At 38.6% G+C, this 15871-nt stretch overlaps 1 protein-coding gene across 2 annotated transcripts in view; it reads left to right on the forward strand.

Annotated features, from left to right (window-relative positions):
• The window catches only part of PTPRG (protein tyrosine phosphatase receptor type G), a 730473-nt gene that overhangs the window by 411870 nt on the left and 302732 nt on the right, over positions 1-15871 (forward strand). For both annotated transcript variants that reach the window (XM_047778440.1, XM_047778433.1), the window contains exon 3: positions 8079-8258. In XM_047778440.1, the coding sequence (XP_047634396.1) occupies positions 8079-8258 (180 nt within the window). The remainder of the gene's footprint in view (positions 1-8078; positions 8259-15871) is intronic.

Raw genomic sequence — 15871 nt, forward strand, 5'->3', positions numbered from 1 at the left:
TAAATTCTTGAGGTGTTTGGCATTGGACAGTAAGAATTTTGACTTTTTTGTTAATAGTTCAAATGCTTTTTGTTATCAATTCCATGTTGTATCCACAAGAAGCAAAATAAACTAAGCCCAACTTTAAACAATATGAGTTAGATTTTGAGTGAAAAATCCATCCCAATTAGTAGTAAAAACTTTGATTGGATGTTTGGATATGGGTGGATTCAACTTGAAAGATATAATGTTTTAGTCCCAGGTACATCTAAATGTATACTATTACAGACTTTATCTTTGAAAAACCTTCAGAATCCTCTGTTCTGTAAATTATATACATGCTCACAGCACATTCTTTACTACTGTTATCTCATATACCCATACAGACATCACTAATCAACCAACCAATCAATCACACAATCAAACCATGTAAGCCTCTACTCAGCCTGGAGGTCTGTGGCTGAGAACTACCAAATAGTTATGATTGGTGATCTTTACTCGTTGTGATACCAGTTTTTATTTTTTTATTTTTTTTTTCCCCAGAACAGCAAAATAGTCTCCAGAGAGAATTTCAGAATCAGGATTACAATCTGGGACCTCTAATTTATTTATTTATTTTTTATTTATTTATGTATTTATTTTATTTATTTATTTTTTCCTGCTGTACAGCATGGGGATCAAGTTACTCTTACATGTATACATTTTTCTTTTTTCCCACCCTTTGTTCTGTTGCAGTATGAGTATCTAGACATAGTTCTCAATGCTACTCATCAGGATCTCCTTGTAAATCTATTCCAGGGTGTATCTGATAACCCCAAGCTCCCAATCCCTCCCACTCCCTCCCTCTCCCGTTGGGCAGCCACATGTCTATTCTCCAAGTCCATGATTTTCTTTTCTGTGGAGATGTTCATTTATGCTGTATATTAGATTCCAGTTATAAGTGATATCATATGGTATTTGTCTTTGTCTTTCTGACTTACTTCACTCAGTATGAGAGTCTCTAGTTCCATCCATGTTGCTGCAAATGGCATTATGTCATTCTTTTTTATGGCTGAGTAGTATTCCATTGTGTATATATACCACATCTTCCGAATCCACTCATCTGTCGATGGACATTTGGGTTGTTCCCATGTCCTGGCTATTGTGAATAGTGCTGCAATGATCATGCGGGTGCATGTGTCTCTTTTAAGTAGAGTTTTGTCCGGATAGATGCCCACGAGTGGGATTGCGGGGTCATATGGAAGTTCTATGTATAGATTTCTAAGGTATCTCCAAACTGTTCTCCATAGTGGCTGTACCAGTTTACATTCCCACCAACAGTGCAGGAGGGTTGGGACCCCTAATTTAAAGATTGGTGTTGTTTCACATTTTACCTGAAATTAATTTTAAACATCTAGTCCAAAAATAGATGTTCTAGCCCTAAAATAGAAGCTAAATAATATTTGGTATTTAAAAAAATGAATAAAATAGTTCCCATGTCTAGTGTTACTGCCTGATATTATTTATGGTATCATGGTTAGATATTGATAGTTACCTTAAAACACCCACCATTGATGTGAAAATGGAGGGATTAAAGTTTTTATACCTAAAATTTAAAAACAAAAAAATTTGCCTATTTTATTACCTGCAATGTAAATTTATGTTTCCTTAACTGGCTTAAAAACTAGAAAATTCCTATCAGTAGCACTGACAAACTTTATACTTATACTTGAATAAAATGAAAACAATGGAGATTAGCAATAGGAATACTTTTCAGCACTTTTTCCTTTTTTCATAAATATAGCAATAAATGCACAAAAGGTAATTAAGCTACCAGGAGTGAAAAATGCAAAAGAATCATAAGTTAAGTCCCATAAAGCTTTTTAATTAAAAAAATGGAAGAGTTTAAAGATGTGTTTTAGATTTGAGGAAAAAAAGCATTAATTATAATGTTAGGTAAAAAAAATGAATACGCATATTTTTGCATTGTTGCTGTTGGTTAAAAGTAGACATCAAGATGCAAGGTACTAACCCTGGATCCAGGTAATACTTTTAATATAAAATCCTTGAGGGAGGCATTAATAAGCATATTTGACTAGAAATAGCACATAACATGTATATTAGTTTTGTTTTTAATTAGATTTAGACAGAATTCATTATTTTTAATGGCTTTTCATTAGCAAATAGAAACCATTATTTGGATATATTATGGTAAAATAAATTCAAGGTGTATGCTTATTTTCTGCAAAGAATCTCTTATGTATTTAAAGAAATGATTGTTTGGAATACAAATCATAGATATTTCAGAGTCCTTCCTTTTAGACAAAAGTATGATTTATATGCTCTAAAAATAGCACTTCTGTTTCCTTTCTCAAGTCAGATATTAATAGCGAGAAGTGAGATGTCTTACTTAAACTATAGATAAGTCTTGGAAGTTCCTGTTGTGTCTTGGTGGTAATGAACCTGACTAGTATCCATGAGGATGTGGGTTCGATTCCTGGGCCTGCTCAGTGGGTTAAGGATCTGGCATTTCCATGAGCTGTGGTGTAGATCACAGACATGGCTCATATCTGGCATTGCTGTGGCTGTGGCATAGGTCTGCAGCTGCAGCTCCCATCTACCCCTAGCCAGGGAACTTCCACATACCATGGGTGTGGCCCTAAAAAAAAATTAAAGTCTTATTGCTAACCAGTTATAGTTGCTCATCTTGGATGTTACTAGAACTGGGAGGTAAAATTGAGCTACTTCTTGCAGATTTTTATTTGATTTTTCTTTGAATACAATAACTTAGTTTTGGCTCAGAATTTATGCATGTCAACCAAGTTCTTTGAGTTAAATCTGCCTTAAAGAAACACTGAGGCGTTCCTGTTGTGGCTTAGCAGGTTAAGAACACGACATAGGGTCTATGAGGATGTGAGTTCAATCCCTGTCCTGGCTCAGTGGGTAAAGGATCTGGTGTTGCTGCAAGCTGTGGTATAGATTGTAGATATGGCTCAGATCTGCTGTTGCCCTGGCTGTGGTGTAGGCCTGCAGCTGCATCTCTGATTCAGCCCCTAGCCCAGGAACCTCCATATGCTGCAGGTGTGGCCATAGAAAGAAATAAAGAAAGAAACACTGAACATCAAGCAGGATCTCAGATGTGGGTCCAGATTTAACAGTATTTGCCATTATTTTCACATGGGGAATTGTCTTCCTTAAACAGACCAGCTGGAATTAATCTGCAGTTGTATGATTTATTCACTCTACTGGAGAAATATGTCTTCTTGGTGCTCGACAACTGAATTGTATCATCTCAGAATGTGAAAAATAATAGGGACTTGTTAACAGTACAATAAGGAGGTAGAAGTGGGTTCTTTTAAGGCACAAATGGGCCATAAATTAAGCTAATAGTATTGTTTCTTAAGTATAATTTTTTTTGTCTTTTTTTTTTTTGTCTTTTCTATGGCCACACCTGCAGCCATATGGAGATTCCCAGGCTAGGGGTCTAATCGGAGCCATTGCTGCCGGCCAGTGCCAGAGCCACAGCAACGTGGGATCCGAGCCATGTCTGCAACCTACACCACAGCTCACAGCAACGCCAGATCCTTAACCACTGAGCGAGGCCAGGGATCGAACCCACAACCTCATGGTTCCTAGTCGGATTTGTTAACCACTGAGCCACGACGGGAACTCCTTAAGTATAATTTTTAGAGTTGAATTTCTCCAATTTTATAAGGTTTTTATATAACTTTGATGAAATATTGTTCAAAAACTTGTGTGTTATCTTTGCACCACTTCTCTTTTTCTTGGACATTGGTCTGTGCAAATTCCTTTCTTAGAATTTGCATTATCTATAAATCAGTGTGTATCTCCATCATCTGCTAGGCTGTGGACCGGCCCCCCAAATAAATAACAAACAGCAAGTCCAGTAAAATCTGGATATTAAAACGTAACCCCATTTAACACATAAGCCTTTTGTGAGGTTTCATAAATATGTCTGCTTCTAATCACAGTAACCACAAGACCCTGTAGACAAGAATCAAGGAGACACACAGTGATGTGTTCCTGTTAACCGACTCCAACCCTTATTCAGACCTCATGAGTTCTTCACTAATTTCCATGCTTGGTTCCTTTATTCAGACCTGAGTACCACATTGTAATCTCTGCCTGGGCTCCTAGTTTGCTGTGTGACAGTTATTTTAGCCTGTCCTTGTTTGTCATAACCTCAACGTTTCTGAGGAACATTGGCCAACTCTTTTGTAGAATACTCCTCAGCTTGGGTTGGTCTGATGATTTTGGTTGTGAGTTTTTAGAAAGAATCCCACAGAGGTGATGGGCCCTTCTCATCACAGCCTATCAGGTGTGTATAATAATCCATGATATCCAAGGTGAGGTTGACCTTCATCCCATGGCTAAGGTGGTATTTACTAGGTCTCTCCACTAGGAAGTTGTCTTTTTTCTCTTTTTCTGCTTTACTCTTGGGAAGTTCATCACTAAATGCAGTGGGTGCTGAGATTAAATTCACCTCCTCATGGGGTCACCTGTACTTTTGACTCTTGTCCTTTGACCAAGTGGGAGGCACTTGGACCTAGCAGATTTCTCTGTACTTCAGGAAGTGACTCCCTTCCAGTGTCCCCTCTCTTTGTCTGCTGCAGAATGCCTCATCCACCTACCTTAGTCCATGTTTGGACTGAACCATGGTTTCCTCCATTATCTACTCTGGTTTTTGAAGGGTTTACTTCACATTTTAGCACACAAAAAGCAATGACAGTAATCACAGGAGCCACCACCTACTGAGTTTCCCTTGTTTAGCACTATTCTAAGTACTTTATGTGGATTATCTGATGTAACCCTCACAACCACCCTTTGATGTTGACACCACTTGTTTTCCCCATTGTGCAGATGAGAAGACAGAGCTACAGGCAGCTTAAATTGCCCAGGGGAGCCATAAGGGTCCTGTGGCAACTCTACCCCCAGCAACCATTTCTTAGCACTGAGCTTGGTTCTGAGCTAGTGTTGAGTCAATATTGAAATGAGTATAGTGATGAACTGGTGAATAAAATTAATTTTCCTCCTAGATTGACCTTCTTTTATTAGAGAGCTGTGTTAAAGCATAGGGAAAATGAGAGTCTTGAAAGTAATCATGCTTCTCAAAAGGCATTGAAAGCAAAGTTCTATCACATTCCTTTCTTTTAAACAAATCGTAATCGCCCTTGGTGGGCTTGTTAAATTTGCACACAGTTCTGTCATGTGCATCACATATTTGCAGCTTATTTTACCTTATCATTATTCAGATTAAGTTAAAGTATTAATGAAAAAAGAAAGGAATATTTACTTCTGAAATTGACAACCTATCTCTTGAGCTCAGGGAAAGAGGAAGACTTAGGAAGAAATCAGCAGATAGAAGTATAAAATTAAAACCAAAATAATTCACAGAGAACATGCTATAGTGTCATTAGAGTACAGAACTATAGAAAACTCTTTAATCTCATCTTCCATTTCATGTATTTATGCATATATATATGTATGTATATAGATACGTACACACACACACATACTAGGGATTCACTGCATGTACAGTTCTGTGCTAGACATTGCGTTAACGTCGAACAAGATGGAGAAGAAACTCATTCTCCTAGAGTAATGAGCTAGTGGGGAAGCCAAACATTAAAGAGTAAACCATAAATTACATCTGTGATAAGATGTCCAAAGTAAAGCATGAACCTTTTGCTCGGATAACACAGAATCTAGTGCCTTTCTCATGGCAGCCTCCCTGGCAAGGGGATGTTTACACTGAGATCAAACCTTTAGCCAGAAATTTCAGATGCATTCATTGAACTAAAAAGAAAATATTTTTTATTCTAGATTGAGTGAGAATTACTGTTAGATTTCTTAGGTCCTAGTATGTCTCCATCAAGACCTCATTCAGGTGAATGGGAAATTACTCAACAGGTGAATGGGAAATTACTTTTGGAGGTCAAACTGCCCTATTTGAGGAAAGTAGCCTTGCGTATTAGGTTGTCATGTCAGAGTTGGTGAGCTGCTGAAAATGCATCCAGTTGCCAAAATGCAAATGTTTTATGAAAGAGTCAATAAGATGAAACTAAAATGCACATGACTTTCTCTTCTTATTTTAGATAATGTCAGACTTGAGAGAGGAAGGCTTCTTGCAATTGCCCGTCCTCCAAAGCTAGGTTTAAGCTCACCCCAGTCTTTATTTAGTGTCATGTTTTTTACTTAAAAGCATTTATTCAAAGCTCTGAAAAACAAAGCATTTAATGCTATGAGACTTGTGCAACTAGAAATGATTAATGATATAATTCTCAGTCTTTTATAAAGTGTCTTAACACTGAAGAGATTTATACAGTGTGGAATGGCAGTGGTGCTTCAGTGTGAGAATAGGTAATCAATACCTGCAAGCTTAGAAAAAGTGTTCTATTTCCTCCACTAATGACATAGGGGTTTTTGCAAGGCAAGGGTGTCTGGAGCATGAAGCACTCCGAAGAAGAATTAATTTAAAATCTGAAGTGGAAGATCAGTTTCAATTAAAATTGCACTTGAACGTATATTGGATAGAAGTGTGAAAGCAAGCATATGGTCAGCTTAAATCTTCAGATTGTTACCAGTGAACAAATGAATCTCACTGGTATGAACCCTGATTATATTTTTATAGAGTGCTAAATTATATTTCACCCATGTCTGGAAGGTTATGAGAAATAACATGAATGGCAAGTACTTTTAAGTGGTTGCAGAGTTCTTTTTTTTTTTTTTTTTTTAAGTAGGATAACTACCAGGTGCCTGTGTTTTTACAAATGATGGTTTATGTTCTTCTTTCTTTGGAGTCATAAGTGTTTGGATTGATCTTGACATACATTTTTTTTTCCACTGAGTGTAATTTATTGTAGTAGTGAGTTTCTAAAAGGCTCTCTCTCTCTCTCTCTCTCTCACACACACACACACACACACACACACACAGGCACAATTTAAACATTAGTTTTCATAATTCAAAGTTACAGGCCCAATTGTAGCTAACTAGAGTTTATAATTGGATCAGCCATCAAATATATCAATAAGCACTTTATTCACTTTTTCAGTGGCTCCTTTTGGCATCTGAAAAAAAAATTTAGAATGGATAGGGTAATTGGAACCCCGCCTTCTGAGCCCTTTCCCTTCCTTTTTTTCTTTTCTTTTCTTTTTTTTAATTGTCTTTTTAAGACCGCACCAGAGGCATACAGAGGTTCCCAGGCTAGGGGTCAAATCGGAGCTGCAGCTGCTGGCCTATGCTATAGCCACAGCAACGCAGGATCCAAGCCACATCTGTAACCTATACCATAGTTCACTGCAATGTCCCATCCTTAATCGACTGAGAGAGGCCTGGGATGGAACTTGAGTCCTCAAGGATACTAGTCGGATTTGTTTCCACTGAGCCTCGACAAGAACTTCCACCCCTCCTTTTTTTCTTCAAATATATTGATGTGAGATGAAGATAAAGTTTGGCTCAAACATATGCAAATGCACACTCTCTTCCTTTATGACTCATAATACGCAGCCTTGGGAAATTTTAGCCAAGAGGTAAAATGACATGCAGGAAAAGCCCTTGACAGTTCCCAATTTCATTGGAGCCCTACAGTAAAGAAAACGGTGATGTTAACGTTGTCTTGCAAGTGTGATGGCACTCATAAATGATTTCGAAAAGTGCCCTGAGGTTGCTAAATCTTTGCTAATCAGTGTACATGTTCTTTCTGATAGTCTCTTTTATCTTACTGTTTGGGATGAGGATTAGGGACAATGAAGCCCGCACAGAGTGAGGCCAAGTTATTGGCCAGATGGCAAGCATATGTATCATTTTCAGGGAACTTCGTCAATTGCTCTTGCAGCCATGAAGCTTCCATTACTGTGATCTAAAAGATTTTTCATGGTTGCCCCTTTTTTCATGGAACCTCTGTTTATATCAACTGTGAGCTGTATCAGATTTAGGGTGATGGGGAAATCCATGGCCAATGAGTGTTTGGTGGGGTTTGGGCACAGGGGTGGACCTGTAGGAAAATATGCCTTGGAAGATGCAGTGCTTGACTTTCCTATGTTTTACTCATTTCATCTCCTTGAGCCATCAGGATTAAGGTCTTATTTTCTTTTAACAGGTGCCTATGGTCCTGAGCACTGGGTCACATCTAGCGTCAGCTGTGGGGGCCGTCACCAGTCGCCTATAGACATTTTAGACCAGCATGCACGTGTTGGTGAAGAGTACCAGGAGCTACAACTTGATGGCTTTGACGTTGAGTCTTCTAACAAGACCTGGATGAAAAACACAGGGAAAACAGGTAGGCTATGCCTTCTTCACCTGTATACAGAACAACAGGAAATGTTTCTGGTGTCTCTGGTATTTACCTTATCATGTCTAGTGTATGTCACTATAGAGAATGTAGAGTTGAGTGAGAGCTTTGTAATTGGTCCTTGGTTTGAGAATTGGCCACTTGCGTTACAAGCTACATGATTTGGGGCCAAGTACTTAACTACTTCGTGCTTTAAAAAGTTTAAAATATATAATAGGATAAAAATAAAAATTTACGTGAATAATGAAATGATATCAACCTCATAGAGTTGGAAGGATTAAGTGAATCAGTACATGTAAAGTATATAGAATGAACTTTTAGAAATCTTTTCTGTCTAGTATGGTGGCCACTAGCCCTGTGTGGCTATATTTCAATTTCAATTTTAATTAATTAAAGTTTAGTAAAATTAGAATTCACTCCCTCAGTTTTACTAGCCATATATCGTTTTTTTCGTTTTGTTTTGTTTTTTGTTTTTCACTTTGTCAGGTTTTCTGTTTACAATGTTTGAAAGCAGAGAAGACACACATTCAGATCTTTGTAGTTGGGAGGGGAAGTTATTTTTTTTCCAGCTTTATTGAGATATAATTTGACATATACCATTCTGCCTTTTCATTGTATTGATTGTTTTGCAATGCAGAGCTTTTCAGTTTGGTTGTAGTCTCTTTTGTTGTTTTTGCTTTTGTTTCTTATGCTTTTGGTGTCATATCTAAATTATCATTGCCACACAAATGCCAAGTAGTTTTTCCCCTATGTTTTCTTCTAGGAGTTTTATAATTTCATGTCTTAGATTTAAATCTTCAATCCATTTCAAGTTAATTTTTGTAGGGGATGTAAGGTAGTGGTCCAACTTCATTCTCTGCATGTGAATATCCTATTTTCCCAACACCATTTATTGACAAGACTGTCATTCCCCCACTGTGTATTCTTGGCTTCTTTGTCAAATAGTAATTGACCAAATATGTTTGTGTTTACTTTGGGGCTCTAAATTCTGTTCCAGTGGTTGATACGTGTATTTTTGTGCCAGTTCCATATTGTTTTACCATAGCTTTGCAGTATAATTTGAAATCAGCAAGTATAATGTTATTTTGACTAGTTCTGTGGAAAATGCCATTGGAATTTTGATAGAGATTTCATTGAATCTATAGGTCACTTTGGGTAATATTTTACAAGCCACATTTCAGGTACTCAGTAGCCACATATGCTAGTGGCTCCCATACCAGGCAGCACAGAGAGAAAACATTCCATCACTGCAGAACGTTCTTTTCTTTTTTTTTCTTTTTGCTATTTTCTTTTGGGCCGCTCCCTCGGCATATGGAGGTTCCCAGGCTAGAGGTCGAATCGGAGCTATAGCCGCCGGCCTACGCCAGAGCCACAGCAACGCTGGATCGAGCCGCATCTGCAACCTACACCACAGCTCACGGCAACGCCGGATCATTAACCCACTGAGCAAGGGCATGGACCGAACCTGCAACCTCATGGTTCCTAGTCGGATTCGTTAACCACTGCACCATGACGAGAACTCCTCCCAGAACGTTCTTTTCAGCAGCATTATGCCAAATGTGCAAATGGAAATAAAATTCTTATCTTCCTTGAGAATTTACTTTGTTAATCTTAGAATGCAGATGAACACTGTCTTGTCCCTTTGTGTATCACACCAGCAGTTTAATTCTACTTGTTTCCTTTTACCCACCCCACCTGTTATGTGGGGTCTGTGAATATGAAATACCACATTTTCAACATTGTTAATACAAAGAGCCTGTTTTCCTCTTAATCACTATTGTGCAACTAGCAGTTACAGATTATCCATGGAAGTAGCAGAGAATGCCTTGCTGTGCATTTTGATCTGAAAAATAAATACCTAGGTGTTATGTTACATCTTTGACTAGTGCTGCCTGGGATTCTGTTGGTACTAAAGATATTTTTCTTATCTTATTTTTCAACATTTGTAACACAGTTTATTAAAACTCCCCTCCATCCCCCCACCCCCCTTTTTGAAATGATCCCTTTGTCACCAAGATCTCACTACAATCACTCTCAGATATCCCTTCAGGACTCTTGGCTGCCTGAAGCCTTCATGCTGAGCTAAAATGACTTCATTATCTGTTCTTTGGTCCCATTCATGTTGTGGGTCACTGAGTTGCCTTTTTTAAAAAAACCTAACTGGCTGTACATACAACTTTGGGGATCCATTTTCTTTCTCCAAGCCAGCATTTGTCTGAGATTATTCTTGGCTGATTGCTTTGGGTTGGCCTGATTTGTTCTCACAATTGCTTCCCAGTCACTCAGCACAGTGATTCCTAGCTTTGAGCTCTTTTTTATAATGTAAACAGTTCTCCCTGCCTTATAGCAGGCTATCTTTTCCTGTACCTTATTCATCCATTTGACCATCTGCTCAGGACAACCTTATGTACCAGTGATGTTATTTGTACCTACCTTTTCCCCCTCACCTCTCTATTCCCTCAATATAGATGGTGTTCTTGTTATTACAATTTAGAATTTCTCTACCAGTGGCACTGCTTTACATTTCAAATGTGAGTGTCCTTTGGAGAACTGTGGTGGGAATATTCCTCAGATGACCTGAATGAGGTGGATGGGAGCTTTGCCACCCTGGGGTAATCCAGTCTTGGAGTTGAGTTGCCCCCTCAGTGCCACATTCCAGAAGCCTGCCAAAGGCAATTCGCTGGGCTCTCTGATACGGTTTTCTACTTGACTTGCAACACTTGACAGCCTTCTGCAAAGATAACACGTTTCAGTGACAGCTTTCAGCTTGGTATCGCCAATGACAGGTTTTAGACGAGTGTAGGGTTCACTCAATGCAAGTTGATTCATGACCTTGATCTTCCAGAAGCTGATTATCAATCTCTGTCACTCGGCTGGCTTCCTAGAGTGATGCACAACTTGTTGCATGTCTGGGAGTGCATGCATGTCCCTGATTTTCGAGCACAGCCATCCAAATGTGAATGTATCTGTCTCCAAAATTTCAGAAGAAGCCCGGCTTTTTGAGAAGCAGAAATAAATCCTCGTTACTTCTCAAACTGTGTTTATTACTACAAAATTTACGACATCATACTAGATAGGCCAGTATCTCATAAATAATCTAACATGATTCTGTAGGAGAGGTTTTTAGAAAGTGCCAACCATTTATATGCACTTTTAAATGGGAACATTGAATTGTTTTTCTCTTCTCTTAAGAGTTTCAATTTACAGTGGGCTAGAATCTCGGGTGCAAAAATCAACTTATTTTTTTTTTTAAATAAGCGTGAACCTAGAAACATCTTATTTAGCAGTTCTTAAAATGCCAAGTGAGTTCATAAATATTCCAGTATTTTATAGAAATGAAGATTCGGTTGCTTTGTCTGTGATGCATGGATCATGTAAATTGAGTTGAACACAGTACACATACAGTGCACGTTAGCAGTTGATAATATCCACAGTGAGTAATACTGATAGGCAACCTGGATCATATCAGTTTTAAAAATATATATATATCATTTTACTATAGTTTTTTATATTAAAATATAGTTTAATTACAAATTTACCATGTTGTACCTATTTTTGCTGTACAGAAATGTGACTCAGTTATACATATATGTATACATTCTTTTTCACATTCTTTTCCGTCATGGTCTATCCCAGGAGACTGGATGTAGTTCCCTGAGCTATAAAGTAGGATCTTGTTTATTCACTCTAAATGTAATAGTTTGCATCTACTACCCCAAACCCCTAGTCCACTTGTACTATAGTTTTGTAAGATGTAGGAAACTGGATTTGGGGAAACTGGATAAAGGGAACACAAGAACTCTGTGTTATTTCTTAAATCTGCATGTGGATCTATATTTCAGTTATCAGACAGATTAAAAGTTTAATTTCTAAAACCCATACGTCATGAGCTACATTGTCTGTCTTGTTACGGTCATTCATTTGATACCTAACTTGCATCCCTAGATACAGAAAAAGCTGATTTTTCTTTAATCATTAGTTTTTAAGCAACACATATTTTTCTTCCCCAGAAGTCCTTTTTTGAACCTTGTATTTCTAGAAAATAAACTCAGGAAAGAATATTTATTTTTTTCTGGTGGAAATTTACAGGTCACTTATCTGTAAAATAGACTGTCTTTTGTATATTAAAATATGAATGTAGAAAGTTAATATTTAAAGCAGCCTGTTCTATACAGACAGTAACTTTGCCATAAAACAGTTTTAATGTTCACATCTGCCTTAACCCCCTGAGAGGGCTATATATTCAATCTAGCATAATCAATAGAGCAACGTGGTTATACCTAGCCTACTTCTCAAAAGTTGTCTAAAATATCTTTACAAGACAGATAGCATCTCTCTATTTCTTCCTGAAGAGCCATAACTGTCTCTTGTGCCAGTTCTCATTTGATTTCATCTAAAGTTATTTCCCTTTCTCTCATTTTTGCAGAATGAAAAGATAATGCATTCATCAAGAACATTTCAAGATAATCTTATGTTCCTAGCATTAACTTCTAGCTAAATGATCAGAATTTAAGACTTAGACTGCACTTCTGATGTATGTTAATAAGCCACAGTCTCCTATGAGTTTTAAGTATTTGGAGAGTATTTTTGTGTTTTTCACTAGTTTTTCTTTCACTCCACACCAAGGAAAATAGTAAATGCAGCTGCCATAATGCATGTTACTTCCATGTTCACACTTTACATAGGTTTACTATAGATAGGCAGATAGATAGATAGGCAAATAGATGTGTGTGTGTGTGTGTGTGTGTGTGTATACATATATACAAACGTGTGTGTGTGTATTTTGCCTCACCCATGGAATATGGAAGTTCCAGGGCCAGGAATTGAATCTGAGCCACAGCTGTGACCTAAAATACAGCTGCAGCAACACTGGATCTTTAACCCAGAGATGATGCCAGATCTTTAACTCACTGTGCTACAGCAGGAACTCCAACTGTATTTTTTCTTTGCCTACGTTCTTATTTGTTCACACATACCACAGTGTCTGGCGTAGATGAAATCAAAATAGTTGCTAGACTAGTAAAAGTATATCAATGGTGGATAAAGTTGGTATAGGTAAGGAGGTCAGGAACCGTGTCCTAATATGTTGCTGAGCCCATAAAATTCAGACAAGGATTACGAGACTGTTGCATCCACTTTATTTTGTGCGGTCCTTGGAACTTTATGCTAAAGCAGCACCGTAAGAACCCACAGACTTAAACTAAAAAAAGAACAACTTCAGAGTTACTATTGTGGCTCAGTGGGTTAAGAACTTTACTAGTATCAGTGAGGATGCAAGTTTGTCCTTGGCCTTGTTCAGTGGGTTAAGCATCTGGTGTTCCCAGAAGCTGTGGCAAAGGTCGCAGATGTGGCTTGACCTGTTGTTGCTGTGGCTGTGGTGTAGGCCAGCAGATGCAGCCCCTCTTCAACCCCTAGCCCAGAAATTTCCATATGCCTCAGGTGCGGCCCTTAAAAAACCAAAAATAAATAAATAAATAAATTCTAGTTTCAAAAAAGAAGAAAAGAACAACTTTGCAGGCTGGTATACAGAGAAAAATAAAATGTTAACAACCTCAGTCATTTCCATGTGCTGCTTCTCTAACTAAGCATGTGACCCTAGCTCAGTATAAGAGGAACTTTTGGCGTTGTTGCTCTGCTTGCCCACCAGGCAAGGGTCCCCTGGGACCAAGCAAGTGTCTGACAGTGGAAGACATTCTGTGTTCCATGGGTCACTGAAGCTCATAGCTCAAGCTAACTGCTGTCTCTGTGCTGTCCTAAAGAATCAGTGTTCTGGTCCAAGGTTGGTGGAGAAACTGACAAGGGTTAGCACCCGACTGCTGTTACGGGCTCCTTACAGGGTTTCCAAGGATGATTTTCATGATTCTTGATTTCTACCCAAATTCATGGACTTGAGTGCTTGCTCCAGATGTCATTCCACAGCACCAGCATGGTTTCCCAAGTGTCACATGCATAGACAAGCCTTTAGTGGTCCCGAGATTGGTAAGAGAGTTTTGAGGAATTCTGTTTATCTTCTCATTTCTGACTGTTGGGGATTTCCCTTCTTTCAATTTCTATTTTGTTTCTCTTCTTGCTGTTCTGTTGATAAGTATCTGTCCATGGGCTTACATTTTTTTTGCATTTTGTTCTCTCCCACCTTTCTTTGCCCATCTCCCTGAGTTTCCCCGCTCCTCTAACAAGGCCCAGGATCTTGCCTATTGATCTGTTTTCACTTTCTGCTCAGAACTTTGGCCCCCTTCTCTCCCTTCTACCTATCTTCTTTATAGCTGACCACAGATGAGAACCAAAGTTTGAAAAATGTTTTTGCTTCCTGTATTTATGGAGTAGAGATTCTGGTATTGATGGTGAAAGCCTGAATGTGTCCTCATTCCAATAAAAGTTCTGTTCCTGATATATTGATGGGAAGGGTTTCAATGAGTGAAACACACAGGGACCCCTCAATTGTATGTTCTTGGAGTTTCCAAGTTTTCTTGATGCCAAACCATTAAATTCTTTTTATTACATCCCCCCAACCCCTCGGAGGTATCTTTATGATACTTGATAGCTATAAACATAGGCACTGAAGTTGGACCAGCATGAAGTCCTCATTCCTGAATCACATTTTTTTCTTTAAGCTCTGAGTTTTATTTTATGCCACTAATGAATTGGCCATTTTGTTTACAAAGAAGCTGCCTGCGTTTCTGATTAGAAGCACACCATCAGCCAGATGGACAGATGTTTGGAAACATCTGGGTGTTCAGTACCACTCAAACTGTGCATGCCCAACTCTGCCTTTGTAATACCCCAAAGGACTTCTGGTTAGTACAAGGTTGCCCCACAAAGAAAATTTAAGTATAATTTAAAAAGATCTTTTCTTTTTTGGAGGGTGTGCTAAATGTGCTTTGGCTTTTCATTTTTAAAATTGTCCTATTTCCAATGTCCAGATTCTTGGGTTCTTTGCAGCCTATTCTATTGTCTTGCCTGCACCCTAGAATTCAAGTCAGAGCTATTTCCCTGGGTCTCTCTTTGGCAAGACACATAGGACAAGCTGTTTCCTGCCTGCTAAGCCTCACTTCCTTTCCCTTATCCCCACAGCCCCAGTCCCTGCACTCAGGTGGTAGAAACTATTTTCTGGGTAGAACGAAGCCTAATTTACCAGCAAACCAGCGCTATTTTTCATAACTAGACTCATGTCAATTTTGAATTTTGAGGGTAATTTTTGAAGCCTACTTTTCTTCTTTTAGGGCACAGATCCCCTGCTAGGTTGTCATCTGTCATATCTTAGAGGATTAAAGGGTCACCTAATCCACTTTGTTCATGTTGCTCCGTTTAGCAGTGAGTTAACTGAGACCCAGGATAATCCCATGACTTGGCTCTCTGAGGTTGTGCCAACTCACTTTGTCCAATGCTCCTTTTCTCCCAGGCCTTCTCCATTTAGTAGCCAGAAAAATCTTATTTTTCTAACCCAATCATGTCTGTCTTTCTGTCTCTCCCTCTTTCTTTCTTGCTGTCTCTCAACCACATTGAGGACCTCTCCATTTCCCTTGGGGATTTTGACAGACTACACACTGGCCTTGCTTCACTCTGGAGCCCCTGGCCACTCCCACCCTGGCCAACAATCACCC

The sequence above is a fragment of the Phacochoerus africanus genome, chromosome 1 (genome assembly GCF_016906955.1).
Source record: "Phacochoerus africanus isolate WHEZ1 chromosome 1, ROS_Pafr_v1, whole genome shotgun sequence".
NCBI classification, from domain to species: domain Eukaryota; kingdom Metazoa; phylum Chordata; class Mammalia; order Artiodactyla; family Suidae; genus Phacochoerus; species Phacochoerus africanus.